Genomic DNA, 19,238 nt, shown 5'->3' on the forward strand with positions numbered 1-19,238 from the left:
AAATTAAAGTTCCAATGATATTTAAGACTTAACACCAATAACCAAGAATATTCACTTTTAGAAAAAATACCCTGTTTGATTAGATACTGATTTCCATAGGGAACCTGAAATATTTGTCCTGAATGAGTAAATTGGAATTATGAATAATGCTCAAGCTGACAGGAAGATAATTCGAGTATCACATTTAAAAGGACAGTGAGTTCATAATTCAGATCCCTTGTAACAGTTAGAGAGGCACTAACAAGTTGGAACCACCAGAGTTTTCATCATTCAAGATTAAGTGCTCAGGTACGCCTTTTTTTTCCCCACCACCTTAAAAGACGTTTCTAATGAATTAATGACTGAAATAGTTAGAAGATGACCTGTGTGTATTACATAAGCTCAAGAAACATCAGTAAATAAGTAAATAAGTGTGAACTTTTAAAATAACATGTCTCTGTGTAGTACGAGCCAAATAAGAGAAAAAAACTGTTATTTCCAATTTGACAAACCAAAAATGTTCTCTGAGCTTCAGGAAGATAAAAGGCTGTACATTTAATTTACACTCAAACAGTAATAGATTTTGTTTTTAAACTTGAATATGACTATTAGGTGGACTTGCTGACCAATTATTGATGCTGCCTTAAGATGACACTCCAGAGATAAAAATCAACGTTTTGGTCATTTTGGTGAATTTTTTTGACTGAAATTGAAAGGACTGAGTTTCCTTTTTCTTGTCATGAATTCAAACAATTTATCACTGTAATAATGCTTTGTTTGCAAATTGTAATTTTACATTTAAATCGCATTTTTCTCCCATAATATTCGCCAAATGTAACAAAATTTATATGGTTTATGTATCACAGCTATATTAAGAAACCTGCATATGGAATTTTTTATTGCAGAATTTTTCAAGTAGTAGGGATTTTTAAGTCCAAAAATTAAGAACGTAAAAATTACACAAACTTTTGTACGATAAATTATACATAAATTATGTACAGAAAAATCGATATGTAGTGCTTTTAAAATAAGTATTATCTACCTAATTATGAATTTACATTAACATGTTAGTTAAATTTCGTAAAAGAAATGGAATTAAAAATTTCACAAAAATTATTTCGCTAAAACTATTAATTGTATATGAAAGAAATGTTTGTGATATCTCTACTTTACTTATCTTTTCTTTTACACCATCTGTGAGCAAATATGAAAATACATTCAAGTAGCCTTCTTCATTTAGTCGAAATATCAAACGAAATAATGACTTCCTGTCAATTTTCATAGTTGAGCCTTCCTTTTCTTCTTCATTCCCACAAAGTTTCATGAAAATCCATGCAGTAGGTAAAAATATATTTTTATCTCCGGAGTGTCGCCTTAACAGAAGCTACCAACTACTGTAATGGCATTAAAATATAAACAGTATGCAAAGTTTATCTTTGATTTTTCACAAATATAACCATTCCCTGCACTCACACTAGGTGTAAGTAAAATGAGAGACAAAATGGTAAATATTTTTACTATATACAAGAAGTACAACTGAAAGAGAGAATGTAAAGAAAACAAGAAAATTAATGCAGTTTGGAAGAGAAATCTTACCTGTTGTAATAGATGGCTCACATATGAAGAAGAACATCTTTTCTTTTACACCATCTGTGAGCAAATATGAAAATACATTCAAGTAGCCTTCTTCATTTAGTCGAAATATCAAACGAAATAATGACTTCCTGTCAATTTTCATAGTTGAGCCTTCCTTTTCTTCTTCAGCATTGATCACCTAACAAAATATATGACAATGTGAGATCAGAGAAGTGCTCACCTGTTTGATCTTAACAATTAAATATCTGAAGTGAACAAATGATGGAAAGAAAAACTCTCAGTTTTATCTCGTTTATTTCTAATATCTCAGGAGTAACAAAAATGCTCACTAGAATTTTAAAAAGCTAGATTGTAGTTTTATGTGAATGTTAATATCACGATCATAGTCACATGGCAATCAGGTTTTCGAGGATACTAAACCACAGGGATACATCTTCTGATATCAAAACTCCCACATGCACTAGTCAGGATTCGAACTGCAAGCACCTTGATGAGAAGCCAGTGATAATCACACTCAGGTAACATGCCCCACATATCACTGGATTTTGACCAGAGATATATGACCCGGCACCCTTCCTGATGCCATGTGATTGGCGGTGTGGTGATGATAATACTTGTTTTAAGGAGCGTGACATCAAGATCATCAGTCCATCTTCAAGTGAAAATTTATCTCTGTAATTAAGGCAAGCATGCAAGCAAGCATGTAGTTTTACATGACTAGATATTGTGATCATAGCCATGGGATCTCTATTTATTATGTGGAATATGTGCCGAGATGTGACTTTTCATTTTACACATTCCACTTCCAATGACCAGGACCAGAACATGGCTACTACCTTAGTGAGAAGCCAGTGAAGATACCACTCAGCTATCCACCCACCATCCCCAAAATCTCTGTGATCAATGGTATTCGAACCTTGATTACAATAGTGAACAGCAGTTAAGCCATTGCCTTATCATGCCCCTCAGTTTTTACAAAATTTATCTTCCATTTCAATAATTTAAAAAAAAGTTTTTCTAGAATTTTTCTCCCCCTTTCCACAGGTGTGATATGTGAGAATGAAAATTTGTGATTTTGTGCCTTACCTGCATGCAATTTCGCAGTTCATCAATGTTTTCTATTGCTCTGCGATCTTTCGTCTCACATTCTCTTGCCCATAGCATATCCTCTGCTACACAGTCGGCTCACTACTGCTTCTCCTCTCTCGCTGTGACGTCACTTCTGATGTGTGCTGCTCCTTCTCAACTCTGGCCATTATAGATATAAATACGAGCAGCTTCCTCCTATCTGCAGAGTTCCCACTTTGTTGGGTGTTTGACCAGAGCATACTTCCTTGTAGAGAAAGGTGGATCTCTGCTCTGCCAACATTGATCAGATGAGAGAGTAAGAGAGAGCCACTTCATACTGATTCTATTTACAGTTCCTCTCATGGAATTGCTTCTTCTTCTTCTTCTTCTTCTTCTTCTTCTTCTTCTTCTTCTTTGGACCTTCATTAAAATCTGGGCATTTAGAGATGCGGGTGCAATGACAAATCTTACGGTCAATCACGAGTGCTCTACATGCATCTTGAAATTGAACTTGTAGGTATGAGATTACGGACGGACTTCCTGACAAAAGTATTGTACTTAGTATCTCATGTGAATTTGAACTAAGAACTCTGTGAAGCTCTTCATCCAAGGGCCATTTATTTGATCCAGATGTGTTGAGTTCTAAGATATCTGGTCCATCCCCCTCCCTCCACCCATCTTACACCTTACACCTTAAGTCGAAAGAATATCCTTCTTCTTGAAAGCTAAACTACTGTAAACAAAGTTTCTAAAACTTTAGGTCTATAGTTCCTATTAGATTTACTGGTATAACCATTTATGTAACTTATCTGAGATACTGGTTGTAAAAATAGGCTTATTCCTTCAACAAAACTCTAAGTTTAATTAAGGTTACTCCTCATAATAAAAATGTTGATAATGACTTAACTGATTTATAAAACCATGCATCAACTCAATATTATTTATTTGTGAAGGAACTTCATTAAAGCCTATAAATATAGGGTAAATCTTCACCAAACCTTATACTACTATGTTAGGTATTCGTGCCACTGTTTTTTTCTTTTTTGCACTGACACAGATAGGTCTTATGGCGACGATGGGACAGGAAGGGCCTAGGAATGGGAAGGAAGCAGCTGTGGCCTTAATTAAGGTACAGCCCCAGCATTTGCCTGGTATGAAAATGGGAAACCACGCAAAACCATCTTCAGGGCTGCTGACAGTGGGTTTCAAACCCAATATCTCCCGGATGCGAGCTCACAGCTGCACACTCCTAACCCCACAGCCAACTCGTCCGGTATTTTTTTTTTCTTTTTTTCCTTTCTAATGTTATTAATAGGGCTTAGCCTCTCACTTATCTCATTAACTGATGAACTATTCTAATTATTCTATATTACAATTATTACAATTTAGAAGTGTCTTATGGTATCCCTTTTATAATGGGACGAGCCAGTTCTAACTATGCTTCAAAAAAATGTATCTGTGGGCTAGTATCCACTCTGCATGATGAAACGTAGCATTCATGATATAACAGACCAAACTTATACTGTTTGATAGAAGTGAAACTCTTGTCAATAAGACTAATGGTTTTACCTATAACTGTAATGAAATATCGCTGTAAAAGTTGTTAATTCACATTAATGGCACTTAATGCTCTTGTCTAGTTATCATAAGGGGCTGCCCTTTCAACCAAATTACACTGATCAGCCAGAACATTATGACCCTTTACCTAATAGCCAGTATGTGTACCTTTGGCACGGATAACAGCGGCCACGCGTCTTGGCACGGAAACAATGAGGCCTTGGTAGGTTGCTGGAGGGAGTTGGCACCACATCTGTACACACAAGTCAACTAATTCCTGTAAATTCCGGGGAGGGGGCGATAAGCTCTGACGCCACGTTCAATCACATCAATTGCAACTGGCCACTGTGTTCCTCGAACCACTCCATCACACTCCTGGCCTTGTGACATGGCGCATTATCTTCTTGAAAAATGCCAATGCCGTTGGGAAACATGATCATCATGAAGGGGTGAATGTGGTCTGCAACCAGAGTACGATACTTCTCGGCCATCATGGTGTCTTGCACAAGCTACACTGGACCCATGGATGCCCACATGAATGTTCCCCAGAGCATAATTGAGCCGCTGCCAGCTTGTCTCCATCCCGCAGTACAGGTGTCAAGGAGCTGTTCCCCAGAAAGACGACGGATTCACACCCTCCCATCGGCATGAAGAAGAAGGTATCAGGATTCATCAGACCGTGCAATGTTCTGCCACTATGCCAACGTCCAGTGATGATGGTCACATGCCCATTTCAGTCATAGTGTTAACATTGGCACATGCATGGGTCGTCGGCTGCGGAGGTTAATCCTTAGGAGTGTTCGGTGCACTGTGTGTTCAGACACACTTGTACTCTGCCCAGCACTAAAAGCTGATGTTAGTTCCGCCACAGTTCGCCGCCTGTCCTGTTTTACCAGTCTGCCCAGCCTACAACGTCAGACACCTGTAATGATGGGTGGCCGCCCAACCCCTGGACATGGTTTCACCTTGGTTGGTCACTTGTTGAAGACACTCACCACAGCACTCCTCGAACACCCAAAAAGTTATGCAGTTTCCGAAATGCTTGTGCCGAGCCTCCAGGCCATCACAATCTGCCCTCAGTCAAACTCAGATAGATCGCGCACCTTCCTCATTCTATACACGGACAGCACGATCGCTGATACTACATGCACCGTGCGTGTGTCTGACTAGCAGTCATTCCTTGTTAGATGACGTTCTATCGCCTGGACGGGTTTATATCGATAGTAGGTATGTTTTTTTATTCTAAAATATTTACTGTTTGTCCTCTGGAAGGAATTGAATTATAGAATATATTAAAAACAGTAAAAGCTAGTTAAGACGTTTCTGCAGGGGACAAGGAAGAACGTGTTAGCGAGAAAACGTACTATTGAATATACAAAAAAAAAACTATCCAACAGGGATATGGAAACATAAGATTTTTTCCGAAATGAGGCATTTCACATCGTGTATCCAGAGGTAGGTGTACAGTGAAAACTATGTCTACCACTTCAAAAGATGAGAGGAAAGTAAAAATAGGTGTGAAAAACACGAGAGTACAAATATGAAAACTTGTTCCGCTGGCCCTTATAAAATAACAACAGTGCACTGAGAGGTGTGAAAACACCAAACAACAAATATGAAAACATGTGCACATGGGCCAATAAAAATATCAAGTATTATTGCAGATAACACTCTTTCTAAAACAAATGTAGAAGCCTTTTATTTTAGACCACTGGGTTATTAAACATTATTTTCTGGTCACACTCTTATACAATGAATTGGAGGTTAGAATCAAATATGTGCAACTGCGAGGAATGACTTTGGCTGCCATTTTAAATCTGACAAAACTTCGACCAACTTGAGTGATCGAGTCAAAACTCGAAGGTGTGAGTTTCCACATTCGCGCCACCTCTGCATGGTTAAAGATGCGGATACCAGTCCACTTTCTGACAGTTTTAATTTTGTCTTCATTAGCAAGGAATTTCACAACTTTTTCCTCATCCAAAACAGACATGCACCATGCTAGTCAACTTCACACGATTATGTTACTAACCCCTATATAGACCATCACCCGAAAAATATTCACTACCCTTCACTGTACCACTCAACACAAAATAAATTTCTAACTTCTGAATGAGGTGTGAAATACAAGCACAAACAGGCTCGCTGTGTTATTCGGCAATCTCGCTGCATATCGACAAGAAAACTGAACATTCTTGCGGCTATCGGCTTGCTTCCCAAAGGTACATTTATTCTGTGAAGTTCAGGAATTCAAGGCCTTTTCCTTTAATCGCACCACTGTGGCAACGGCTCTTATCAAAGTTGGAAATCACGTTTCTTTTACAAGAGTTAATTTATGATGTGCTAAGCGGGAAAATGTGTTAATGAGGAACGCACTAACAAGATTTCACTGTAGATTATTCTTTCCCTTTTACCTTATATACTCTTTATTTACCTTCTCCACGGATCATATCCCTCCAGGTATTTCCACTGCACTATAACATAACTGTAATAATCTCTGCCTTCTTCGGATGTCTACGTTACTTAGTCGTTCTCTTTACTCAATTCTTAACTTTTCCAACTTAAAAAATCATCCGATAAAGGAAAAGGGGTACCTATACAACTCAAATGTTGATATCTCTACACTCATCATTATCATCAATCATCATGTAACCCTTCCAGCTTGCCAGGTAGGGCGAAATCTCTGTACTAACACAGTACAATCTACAGGTAAAATGCACACCTACACCTCAAGATATTAAACAGTGCATGTGATAGAGTACATGGTGCATGGTAGCAGAATTTCTCATTTTGTCAAATGAAACAATTTATTCATACCAGAGACTTTTTTTTTGGTAAATCAGAGTTGATTTGTTATTCAATTACTTTTTATTGTGGAATTTAATATGGCTCATCTCATTTCTCTGGTGATTTTTACTCTTTTTTATTCTAATTCTACTATATCTCAGCCACAATTCCAGTCACTTCTTCTTCCACCGCTTTTTCCCATACCTGTGGGGTCGCGGGTGCGAACTGCGCCGCACATGTGGATTTGTCCCTGTTTTACGGCCGGATGCCCCTCCTGACACCAACCCTATGTGGAGGGTTGTAATCACTATTGCGTGTTTCAGTGGTGGTTGGTAGTGTGGTATGCTGTCTGAATATGAAGAGAAGAGTGTTGGAACGGATACATACACCCAGACCCCAAGCCAGAAGAATTAACTATTAAAATCCTCGACCAGGTTGGGAATCGAACCCAGAACCCTCTGAACCGAAGACCAGTACGCTGACCATTCAGCCGAGTCGGACAACCACAAATCCAGAAACTACCCAATTTAAATCTTATGGACATAAATACTATTCCCTCTGATGTACATCTAATACCCTTCCCCTTTATGAAGATTTATTATCACAAGTAAAGCATTCTAGTCCTATTTTTAGCACTTGTCCTCATTCTCAATTTGAAGTATTTCCTAGGATTCATAATATGCAACCTGCCCCAAATTTCCAATCGCAAATGTTGCAATTCCCTACATTTTCTGAAAACCAACAGGATCCTCTTTCTAATTATGCTAAGGCTTCTTTGAATCAGTCACTAAATTTCCACATCATTAAGCAAGCCCTTCTTCAAGTTCCCCATTTGACTGCCACCGACCTCAGAGTTTTAATTATATGGTTATTTCCTGCTCATAAATTTTTCAGACTTAACAGGCTCCGTTTTCACAATTACTCACTCTCTTATACCTAAAGATCTCAAGACATCTTATCAAATTTTGGCCAGAGAATGTGAAAAGATTTCAATATTGGGAAGATTTCCAAAATGCCTTCCATAATAATGTCCTACCTTATGAGTAGGGCCCGGATTCATATGCACTAAAAAACCTGAAAATATGCATGCAAATATGCACTAAAAAGTTAGAATATATGCACAGAAAATAAGGAAATCTGCTCTTAAAAACATGCAATTTTATTCACTTACCTATTTACAGGTATCATTTATTGAAAAAAGAAGCATCACAATAGGTAACTAGTAGTCTTTCAATGTTTTCTGGAGACAAACTATGTCTGTTGTCCGTCAAAATGAGTTTATAGGCTGAAAATGATCATTGTACATCAACTGACGTAATTGGACAGTACTTATACATGGGCACCAACGTTTCGGAGCATACATCTGGCAAGGATACTCTAGTTCCACTCAAGTAATGACTAATTAACTTAATCTTCTTCAGTCCTGGGTTCGAATTCTACACCTTTTCTAACTTGCATTTAATCTTCTCTCCAATTTCGCCTGGAGCGTAATTAAACGAAGATGCAGCTTTTTCAACGAGATCAAGTGATTCATAGAGGGGAGTACCAGAAGATTCTAAGCTCTCAATGGCTTTTGGAAGTCTAGAAAAATGTGCATGAATGAAATTCACATCTTGATAAACAGTAGCGGTTTCAAACACAACTTTTGCATCATGGACACACGCAATATGTTCATCTTCAAGTTTTGTAACCACTTCTTTCACTTCATTAAAATGTTCCTGATAAAATGATACTGCAGATAACCATGTCCCCCACCTAGTCAGGACAGGTTCAAGTGGCAAAGGAACTTCAGGTAGACAATCTTTGTAGAACTGGACACGAGCAGGTGCTTTCAGAAACAGTTTCTTCCCACATCCAATTAAATTGTTAACAGCTGGAAACTGTGCGCGTATTTCTTCTGCAATGCGGTGTAATCCGTGCGCTAAACAGGTTACGTGTATGAGTTTTGGATAAAATACCTGGAGGGCCTTTGCTGCTTTCAACATATACGAAGCTGCATCTGTGAGCAGTACAACAATTAGTCTCAATTTCAGATGGCCACAATAGTCGCAGAGAATCATTTACAAATCTTGCTATTGTGCTATGGTTGGTTTTCTCTAGTACTTTACAAGCAAGAAGATGTGGCTTATCGGGTTCGTCTGGATGTAATTTACCAACCACGAAATTTGCTATGTAACGGCCACACGAATCCGTTGTCTCATTCACCGATATCCAGACACAGTTCCTTCCGATATCAGAACGGATCAATTCCAGGGCAGATTCATATAGCGGAGGTAGGTAATTTTTCCTAAGAGTTGATTCATCTGGTATTTCTTGATTTACACAATATTTCTCGAGAAATGATCGCAGAACTGGATTGTTTAATTTATTCCATAGAATGTTGCTGCATACGAAAGCCCTGCAAAGATCATTTGAAAATGTATTAAGACTACAGGACTTGGGCTTTACCTGTGTAAGAAGTAGTTGTTGTGGTGTGCTGTTCTTCTCCTCCTTTGCTTTAATATGTGCAGTTGTTTTTGAATGCTGTTCAAGCTGAAATTTCTTTTCACATTTCACTTCCTTTGAGCAAACTTGACAGTACACGATGACACCATCTGTTGAATAGTCCCTATTACCCGACACCCACTGATTTAGTAAATCTCTTCTGCTGCTCTTTTCCTTAGGCATTTTTTAAAAACTAACACTTTTAGAAATTAGATGCAGGGCATTAAAATGGAACGTAACTAGTGAACTGAAGATACTTCTGTCCTAACCAAGTGCCCAGCCCCCTGAGATTATTATCTGCGGTGGTAGAGAAAGGAATTCAGGGAAGTCCAGCCTGCCTACCCACACCTAAGCTATCTGTTGCCATTGTCAGTTGTGAAAGTAAAGTGCCGTTACACAGACAGTCGAAAATACCAACTAGCGAGGGATACACATAAAATAGGCAACTAGCATGGGATGTACAAAACAGATTTATTTTAGTAGTTCTTGTAATTGTCCATAAATTCAGACATTATATACCGGAATATGCTGTTACGTCTAGAATATGCACTAACCCTCAAAATATGTCAAAATATGCAATTGCATAGACGCATATGCATTTTTAAAAAATCCGGGCCCTACTTATGAGATGTCCGACTCATTAGCTGAATGGTCAGCGTACTGGCCTTCGGTTCAGAGGGTCCCGGGTTCAATTCCCGGCCGGATCGGGGATTTTAACCTTCATTGGTTCATTGGTTAATTCTAATGGCCCGGGGGCTGGGTGTTTGTGCTGTCCCCAACATCCCTGCAGCTCACACACCACACATAACACTATCCTCCACGACATTAACACGCAGTTACCTACACATGGCAGATGCCGCCCACCCTCATCGGAGGGTCTGCCTTACAAGGGCTGCACTCGACTAGAAATAGCCACACGAAATTATTATATACCTTATGAGATTCATAATAATTAAAGTGCAGAATTCATTAGAAGATACTGATTCACCCATGAATCAACCTACGACCATCTGGATACCATTATAACGTTTAGTGATGTATTTAGCAATTGGCAATTGCCAATCACCCCTCTGAACTAATTCCACTTGTCCAATTTTATACTTCTCCATCATTTAAGCAGTTAATTAATCAATTTGTTCCACCCACCATTATATCTCATTTGTACAACATAGCACAATCAGATACTTTAAATACTTACAGGAACACCTCTTATTATGCCGCAGTTCCTCCGCCCTGTATTCCTGTATCTAAACCATCTACTAGTGCTACCTGAAATTCTCACCATCTGTGCATGGAAAAACTTATCCCAATTGCACTCAATCTTTAATATGTTGATAAACTTAACCATGATGGGTATTTGTATTTGTTCCTGTACTGACTTGTCTCAAGCTATTAAAAAGCTATTTAAAATAGTTTGTGCTTGGTCCACCTTGTCAATACACATTTTATAACTGAAAATGATTTATTCATACATGTTTCAGGAACATAGTACATTCCCTTTTGTTCAGCCCAAAATTAAAATTTAAAAAAGAATAGAGTGAAAAATGAACCAATAACAACATAAAAAGGAACATCAATATTGCATACAAAACTGGTAATAATACTAATAAGATAATTTTCAATACAGATAAAAATGAGAATAAATGTATATTTAATAAGTCAGGAATTTACAAACTGACATTATTCCGTGGTGTTCCTCATATTGTGAGTACTAATCATAGACAAGCCAGAACCATGGTGTCACTCATATAGTGGTACCAGTCACAGGTACTGTAAAAGCCGAGAGGGCACTCTAAGTGGGGGGCTGAGCGCACGGTGTTCCTGTGTGCTACTTATCACAAACCTATTTGGCACCTAACATAGTGATACTACGCGCAAGTAAAAGTAACCCATCATGTTCCTGTGTGGTGATACTAATCACAAGTAGTTTTGTGGTTCTAATACAATCATCCCTTGGTCACCCCTTTCAGTCGCCTCTTACGACAGGCAGGGGAAACCGTGGGTGTATTCTTCGTCTGCATCCCCACCCACAGGGGGTATTAAATTTATATATCCATATACCGTCTCTTGACACAGGCCAGAGCAAAGCGTAGCTTCCACCGAAGTCCTAGTCTCATCCATGGTTGTGACAATATGAAAGCTGCTGGGATATGAGTGGTGCTGATTAATGACATTCAGAGCAAGACCAGTGTGTCTGAGTGTTATGAAAGGTGTTGCTCATAGGGTCAGTCGTGCTCCAGTAGCACGTTCTGGTCCAGTGAGGAAAGCAATGGCAAACTACCTCACTCCTCATCTTGCCTAGTACACCTCATTTGGGCTCTGCCATTGGTTTTTGCAGTTTCCCTATAACTGCATAGCCTTTGGTGGTGCTATTTGAGGACCCAACCAGCCTCTGGGCTGATGACCTAACACACAGACAGACATATCCATATACTGATGACTTATTGATATTTAGCCCCAATTTTTCTAAGCACGTGAAGCATTTAAGGGAAGTACTATCCAGAATATGAACGCTATCCTTACTGTCAATCCATCTAAAAAATGTTTCGCTCGTACCTTAATCAGGTTCTTAGGTCACATTCTTTCTGTTCAAGGTGTATCTTTTGAACCCAAACAAATTTCAGCTATCAATCAAATTCCTCCTAAAAATCTTAACCCAATTGTTTCAGGATTAATGCTCCTGCGCGATCGCTTCGAAATCAGATTTTAATCGCCCTCAAATTCATGCAACAGAAAAGGTTAAGACATGTTAAAGAAAATAAAACTTACATTACCCCAGTTCTATATAAAGGCCAAAGGCAAACATTTATACAAGTGGAGGCACATGTTTCCCCTAGTGCACTGTCACTGCATTGTCTACATAGGAGGCTTGTAGTGGTGTCTCAATGGCTCACAAACTGCCAATGTCTTGGAATGGTGTAGCAATCCAACTGATGAGCTGTTTACTTCATGATTGAAAATAGCTAACAAGCTTAAATGATTTTACATTATCCCGTTACTTAGACAGGAACTCCCCCTCGGAACGAGAGCTTGGAACGACAGGTCCACCTTCACAGAGGATGAAGATGAGAACAGAATATAAACTCCCCAGTTTGCACGCGTCCCTTTCCTGAACAAGGGAAGCAAACAGCCAGTCTCGTGGAGGATTCGACCAGAGCAGAGTACGTGGTGGAATGTTCTCACCCCCTCTGACAATTGTCAGAACACTCTAACACTTGCCAAAACCCTTGAAGATGTAAGGAGATGTAGGAGATGTAAAGAGGAACTGTTTGGGCACCCCATGGAAGGACTGGCTCATTAGTTCTCACATCTTGCTGGCACCAGAAACTAGTCTCGTTTCTGGTGTGCTGGAGAACATTCTGGATTCCTTCTTAATTTAAAAAAAATTATGTAAATATCACGGTAATCCAGCAGATTAGTGTTCCTGCTGTTGCTGCTGATTCCGTTTTCAGGAGAGGGAAAATACTGGCCATTAGCCCATGTGTCGAATGGCGAGAAATTTGTATTATTAATGGAATGGAAATCAAAATGAGAAGATATGCTGATGACATAGCTGTCATTGAGGAGAATGAAGAACTACAAAAAACATTATCAGAGTAAATAAATGATTCCATCTCATCATCGTTATGAGTGGCATATTACAAGGTGACACAGGCAGACCCCCTGATGTTCAACACTGCAGCATCCAATATCACCAACACAGTACAACAGAAAATTACAAGTGCATCACTCCACATGTATACTAATGATACATCTCTTGTCACAACAAAAAGAGACGACCTCGAGAACACTCCAAATTACAGACTATCCACTTCATGCCCGTATCGATAATATAATCTAATCAATAAATGAAAAAAGGTTCCACCTAATCGATACTTTCTCTACAAGTTTTCAGCAGCAAGTGATTTTATTGGAAAACCTCTCAAGACTTATAGTGAACCTAAGACATTTTAGCCCAATAAGTGTTTTTAATATTAAGTTTATTGTCCAACTAACAACCGCCCTCAATGCACTCTCCCCCCCCCCCCCCCTCCCACTCATACGCTTTCTACTAACACCTGTTTTTAATGTTTTAATGTAAATCATGATATCGATTTTATGCTATTTTTACCTAAGCTACATGTAAAATAGCTGATGATGATTGCTAAGCAATCGAAACATGTTCTGTGATTATTAATGTCTTTATAAATAGCCCAAGGCTAAATAAAAAAGAGAAAGTATCGATTAGGTGGAACCTTTTTTCATTTATTGATTAAACACTCCAAATGTCATCTCAAAATGAGCAGACAACAACTTCTAAATAAATTAAAAGAAAACGGTAAAGATGATCTTTAAACGGGGAGGAACAGCTGTAGCACAGAATGTAGTAAAGCATAAGGACAACCCACTGGAAGTAGCTCACACTTGGCATCACTTTACAGATGAGTGCTTCATTCAGAGCCCAAGTGAAAGACAGATCTATGGCAGCAATAAATGATATAATGAACAATCAACAGTTAACATCAGAATCAGCCATGATCCTCCTCTACACCAAGATGATGCCGAATCTGACTCTTAAAATTATATGCCCTAAATTATCAGTGAAAGTTCACCACTACGGAGAAGGTTAAAACCCACTTCCTGAAAGCAGCCCTTGGCCTATCAAGATATACTCCCTCAAAACTGACCTATGAATTAGCGAGGGGATTCTGCCTGATCGAAGACCTCGGGATAAAGTACCTCCTCTCATCTACTGGCAACGCAGTGAAAGTGCTACATCAAAGGCAATGATGAAGAGCCGAAACCCAGAACAAGTTCTAACAACTGATTGGAAACATAATACTAATATAATTGGTCTGTTATTGGACATAAAAAAAATTCCAGTTAACTCATTCCTGTTGCCAGTGTTTTGTCCCAGTGTGCCAATTTGGGTTCATCAGTTGGTAACAAGCACACCTACAAAGACACATGGCTAGCGCATACTATGGAGGCCACTGTGTAGGCTACTTACACCCACCAGTAGTGCCAATGCACTATGAGACTTCGTCTCATTTTCAAAATTTGGTGCTCACTAGGCCATCAGCTGTTACAGAAATCAATTCTGATAGGGAACCTGTTTATCTGCACAGTATATCAACATGATATTTAACCAACGTTTATTTACAGCAGGTGCTCAGTTCCTTTATGCTTTTCCAACTCTCATAGTATCAGGACAGGTTTCCATCTGGCCTCATTAGACCAGGGAACCTTGCACCAAATCATACAGACTTTTACATGTTTGGCATAAGTTGGTGGCGATATTTTCTGAACAAATAAATGTATTTTAATTTTCCATTTATAGTAGCCTACCTGTACAACTGGGTAAATTTTATTTTCTCCTTTTTATATAAGAAAATATTGAAAGAAGCACTCGAGCACTCACCTTAATCAATTTTGAGTAATCATCAATAACTTTGTGGACCTTCACATAGTCCAGTATTATATTGATCCTCTTGTAGATACGTAAAGTCATGTTTGGAGCTTCCTTCAGCTGATGACCATAACGAGTCCTCAGGAACTTATTTTGAAGTTTATTACTGAAAGAACAATAAGCGTATCAATAATTAATATCACTGCACCTAACATAGTCATTATACACAACAGGCCTACAGTAATTCTCATATAATAAGCAAATTAAGACTCTGTAATAACAGCTCATAACACACACCTGGCTGTCAACATCACAATTACAATACTTTGCACAGAACAAACTAAGATTACTGAAATCTTGCAACTAGAAAACTGACAAAGGACTTTGTAAAAGTTGTCCTTGTGATTGTAAATCATTTCTAAATCATTATAAAGGTACTAAAGTGCTGATATATTTTTTTTTTTTTTGCTAGGGGCTTTACGTCGCACCGACACAGATAGGTCTTATGGCGACGATGGGATAGGAAAGGCCTAGGAGTTGGAAGGAAGCGGCCGTGGCCTTAATTAAGGTACAGCCCCAGCATTTGCCTGGTGTGAAAATGGGAAACCACGGAAAACCATTAAAGTGCTGATTCTACAAATGAAATTGTTATATGCAATGCCCCTGTTTCGATCATAGTTTATAAAATTTGAGATTATGTGTGACTTTGATCTACATGTACACTAGTGTCCAAAAGTTAAGCATTATCACTAAACAAGGCCATACAACCTGACAGGAATGTCAGACGGATTGCTGAACAAACGGAAGCTGAATCACACATCATATGTCACACAACAACTAACAAAATTTGGCAATGTCTTCCACAACAAAATATGCTGTTAACCTTTTAAGTGCTGAGTTACCAGTTAACTGTTTAGTACCTCAGTGCTGAGTTTTTTCATTCGTATCTAAAAAAAATTGTAGAAGCCTCAATTTTTAACTTATCAGTGGGGAGATTAGCTTAAAATGTTTATAAATGGTGGTTGTTTATAAATCTATATGCAAATGGAAAATCCTACACTTATGATCAATATTATTTTGAGAGAAAACAAAATTACACTTATGTGCCCATGCGTGCATTATCTTCATACAAAGTAAAGAGCCCAAAATAATAATATTTCCTAAAATATGTAGGCAACTAATGCATGTAACTTCTTAGAAGTATATAAGTTGATATTTTAAAGTACTTTCCAAACCTGTGTTTTCTACTGGTTGTTTGTGATGCTGATTTGTTCAACTATCCACACCAACTCCACTGGCACAAGAGTTTCTAAAAATCAATGATTTTTGGGTTGTCATCAAACACTACTTGGCCCTCAGAGCCTGTCACAATTACCTGAAACTCTGGTGAAGAAATGTAATCCATCCGCCACGAAATTAGTGATAAAATAGCTTTTGTACTAACTGTGTTTTTCTTCTTTTGTTTACAAGGAGGCTCTGTTTCTCTCTCACACGCAATATTTTCGGCACTGTCTCCGTCACTCTCATTTTCAAAATCGCTTAACAATTCCTTAAAATGATCATCTCTATCATCACTTTCCGCTGTGCGCTGTGGTGAAAGATTCTGTGATCCGAAATAACATCACTGAAAAGAGCAACTAAATTGTTGTTCTGCCATGTTTGTTTACATCACAGGTGAACAACTCCACAGACAGTAAAATTAAATTCTTTCAAGGTCCACCTATTCAATACAATGACATTTTATTGTGAATTTAATCACATGTCAAATAGTCAAATGGTACTAGTTTCGGCATCTATGTGCCATCATCAGCCTTGAGTACAAATTAAAACAAGATATATATTCCTAAAACATCTAAAACACATTTTAACTCATTGTAAAATAACATACAATTAATGTGGTGATACATGAAATACGATGAAATTATGATACAATTGGTGTGATATAAAATTCTTAAAATTCCGGCTGTTCGTTACATAATTCAGTCTGAGTGCATCCGGGATGAGTGAATTTTTGCAGTTGTATGCTGTCTATGTGAATGACATTTGTTCCTTTAGATATTAGGTGGTTCCAGGGAAGTTTACTTTGATCATATAAGATTGTGATGTAATTAGAGATGAATTCCCACTTCAATTTGAACCTGAAGGAGAAATAGCCAAGTTAGACGTTGGAAGCAATGTGTGGAAGTTACTAGAAACATTAGAATCGTTGAATGATGATTGACTCACCTTGAGCAGCATGTAAACGTGTTGTTACACAGACGGAGCCAGACGAAGTGTGTGGGCAACGGTAAAGGAGGCAAGGGGAAGGAAGGAGGCGGAGCTCTTGTAGGGGAATGGAACTAAGGCGGGGCGGAAGGATGGGGTAGTGGGGGTAATTGACGGGAGTGTGTATTCCGGATTACTTGGAAAATCGAACTCTTTTTCGATACTTTGGTATTTTTAAGCCAATCGATTAAAAGATCGAAAAGAATATTGGGTTTCTCGTAAATCTCATTTAAATTGTAATTGGGGTTAAAATATTGGTCGCAGTTGATGTAACAACTTTCAATTATATTCATTATGGGTCCCTTGTTTACTGGTTGAAGAACTTCCATATCTTGTTCAATGTCGGTAAATTTGTGATTAGTGTCGTGCATATGTATACCCATGGCGGAGAACTTAATGTGTCTCATCGCGTTGACGTGTTCCGAATATCTAATCATAAAGTTGCGTCCTGTTTGACCTATGTAGGAGCTGTTGCATTCATTGCATTTTAGTCTATATATTCCAGATTTGGAGTAGATACTGGGGGTATTGATTGATGCAGAGTTGTGTAAAATTTCGGAGGTTCTATTGTTAGTTTTGAATAAAATTCTTACATTGTGTTTTCGGAAAAGGTTGGCGATTTTGTGGACGTCATTAGTATAAGTAAAGGTGGTTGAGATAGGAGTTTTTTTCTTTTATGAGTTCGATTTTCCAAGTAATCTGGAATACACACTCCCGTCAATTACCCCCACTACCCCATCCTTCCGCCCCGCCTTAGTTCCATTCCCCCACAAGAGCTCCGCCTCCTTCCTTCCCCTTGCCTCCTTTACCGTTGCCCACACACTTCGTCCGGCTCCGTCTGTGTAACAACATGTTTACATGCTGCTCTAGGTGAGTCAATCATCATTCAACGATTCTAATGTTTCTAGTAACTTCCACACATTGCTTCCAACGTCTAACTTGGCTATTTCTCCTTCAGGTTCAAATTGAAGTGGGAATTCATCTCTAATTACATCACAATCTTATATGATCAAAGTAAACTTCCCTGGAACCACCTAATATCTAAAGGAACAAATGTCATTCACATAGACAGCATACAACTGCAAAAATTCACTCATCCCGGATGCACACAGACTGAATTATGTAACGAATAGCTGGAATTTTAAGAATTTTATATCACACCAATTGTACCATCATTTTATCGTATTTCATGTATCACCACATTAATTGTATGTTATTTTACAATGAGTTAAAATGTGTTTTAGATGTTTTAGGAATATATATCTTGTTTTAATTTGTACTCAAGGCTGATGATGGCACATAGATGCCGAAACTAGTACCATTTGACTATTTGACATGTGATTAAATTCACAATAAAACGTCGTATTGAATAGGTGGACCTTGAAAGAATTTAATTTTACTGTAATCCCACTTAATACGGAACCAATGAAATTCATAACTGTAAACTCCACAGACGTCTACAAAAAGCTCTGTAAGTTACTTCCCGAAGCTATAATCTCTGATCAGTTAGTTCTACATAATGCTCAACAGATGGCAGAACATGTCAGAGATCAAATTCCCACTTGAAAGTGAACCGGCAAACTCAAAACAATTAAAATTCTCACGCACCGTCTATAGATGGGCGTAGCACTGGTGGACCGGCCGTGTCAGCTCGTCTATAGGCGGGCGTAGCACTCATTGGGTTAATAGGGTGTATGGTTACCCCTAACAGCCACACGTTATGCAGCGACGTGGCATGGTCTCTATCAGATGGTCCAAGAACTCTTGTGGCAGTCGATCCCATTCCTCCGAAAGGGCAATGCGAAGGTCTTGGAGGGTCCTTGGTGGAGGCTGACGGGATGCAATTCGCCTCCCCAATGCACCCCAGGCATATTCTATACGATTCAGATCCGCAGACCTCGCTGGCCAGTCCATGCGATGAATATCTTCCCCAGCCAGAAATTCATCCACCAGAGCAGTGCGGTGTGGTCGGGCATTACCTTCCATTAAGAGGAAGTCTGGACCAACCGCACCTCTGAAGAGTGGAACACGTGGTCTCAGTACCTCATCCCTGTATCTCCGAGTCTTAACAGTGTTCCTTGGACCACTCATGAAGATGTGCAGGTGGGTACAG

General features: G+C 38.7%; 1 protein-coding gene across 1 annotated transcript in view; it reads right to left on the reverse strand.

The window, feature by feature from the left end:
- Positions 1–19,238, reverse strand: part of LOC136857680 (general transcription factor 3C polypeptide 1) — a 340,092-nt gene that overhangs the window by 217,891 nt on the left and 102,963 nt on the right. The window contains exons 11-12 of the mRNA XM_067136529.2: positions 14,873–15,026; positions 1,576–1,753 (exon numbers count right to left, since the gene is read on the reverse strand). Of these exons, the coding sequence (XP_066992630.2) occupies positions 1,576–1,753; positions 14,873–15,026 (332 nt within the window). The remainder of the gene's footprint in view (positions 1–1,575; positions 1,754–14,872; positions 15,027–19,238) is intronic.

This window comes from Anabrus simplex, chromosome 1 (assembly GCF_040414725.1).
Source record: "Anabrus simplex isolate iqAnaSimp1 chromosome 1, ASM4041472v1, whole genome shotgun sequence".
Classification (NCBI taxonomy): domain Eukaryota; kingdom Metazoa; phylum Arthropoda; class Insecta; order Orthoptera; family Tettigoniidae; genus Anabrus; species Anabrus simplex.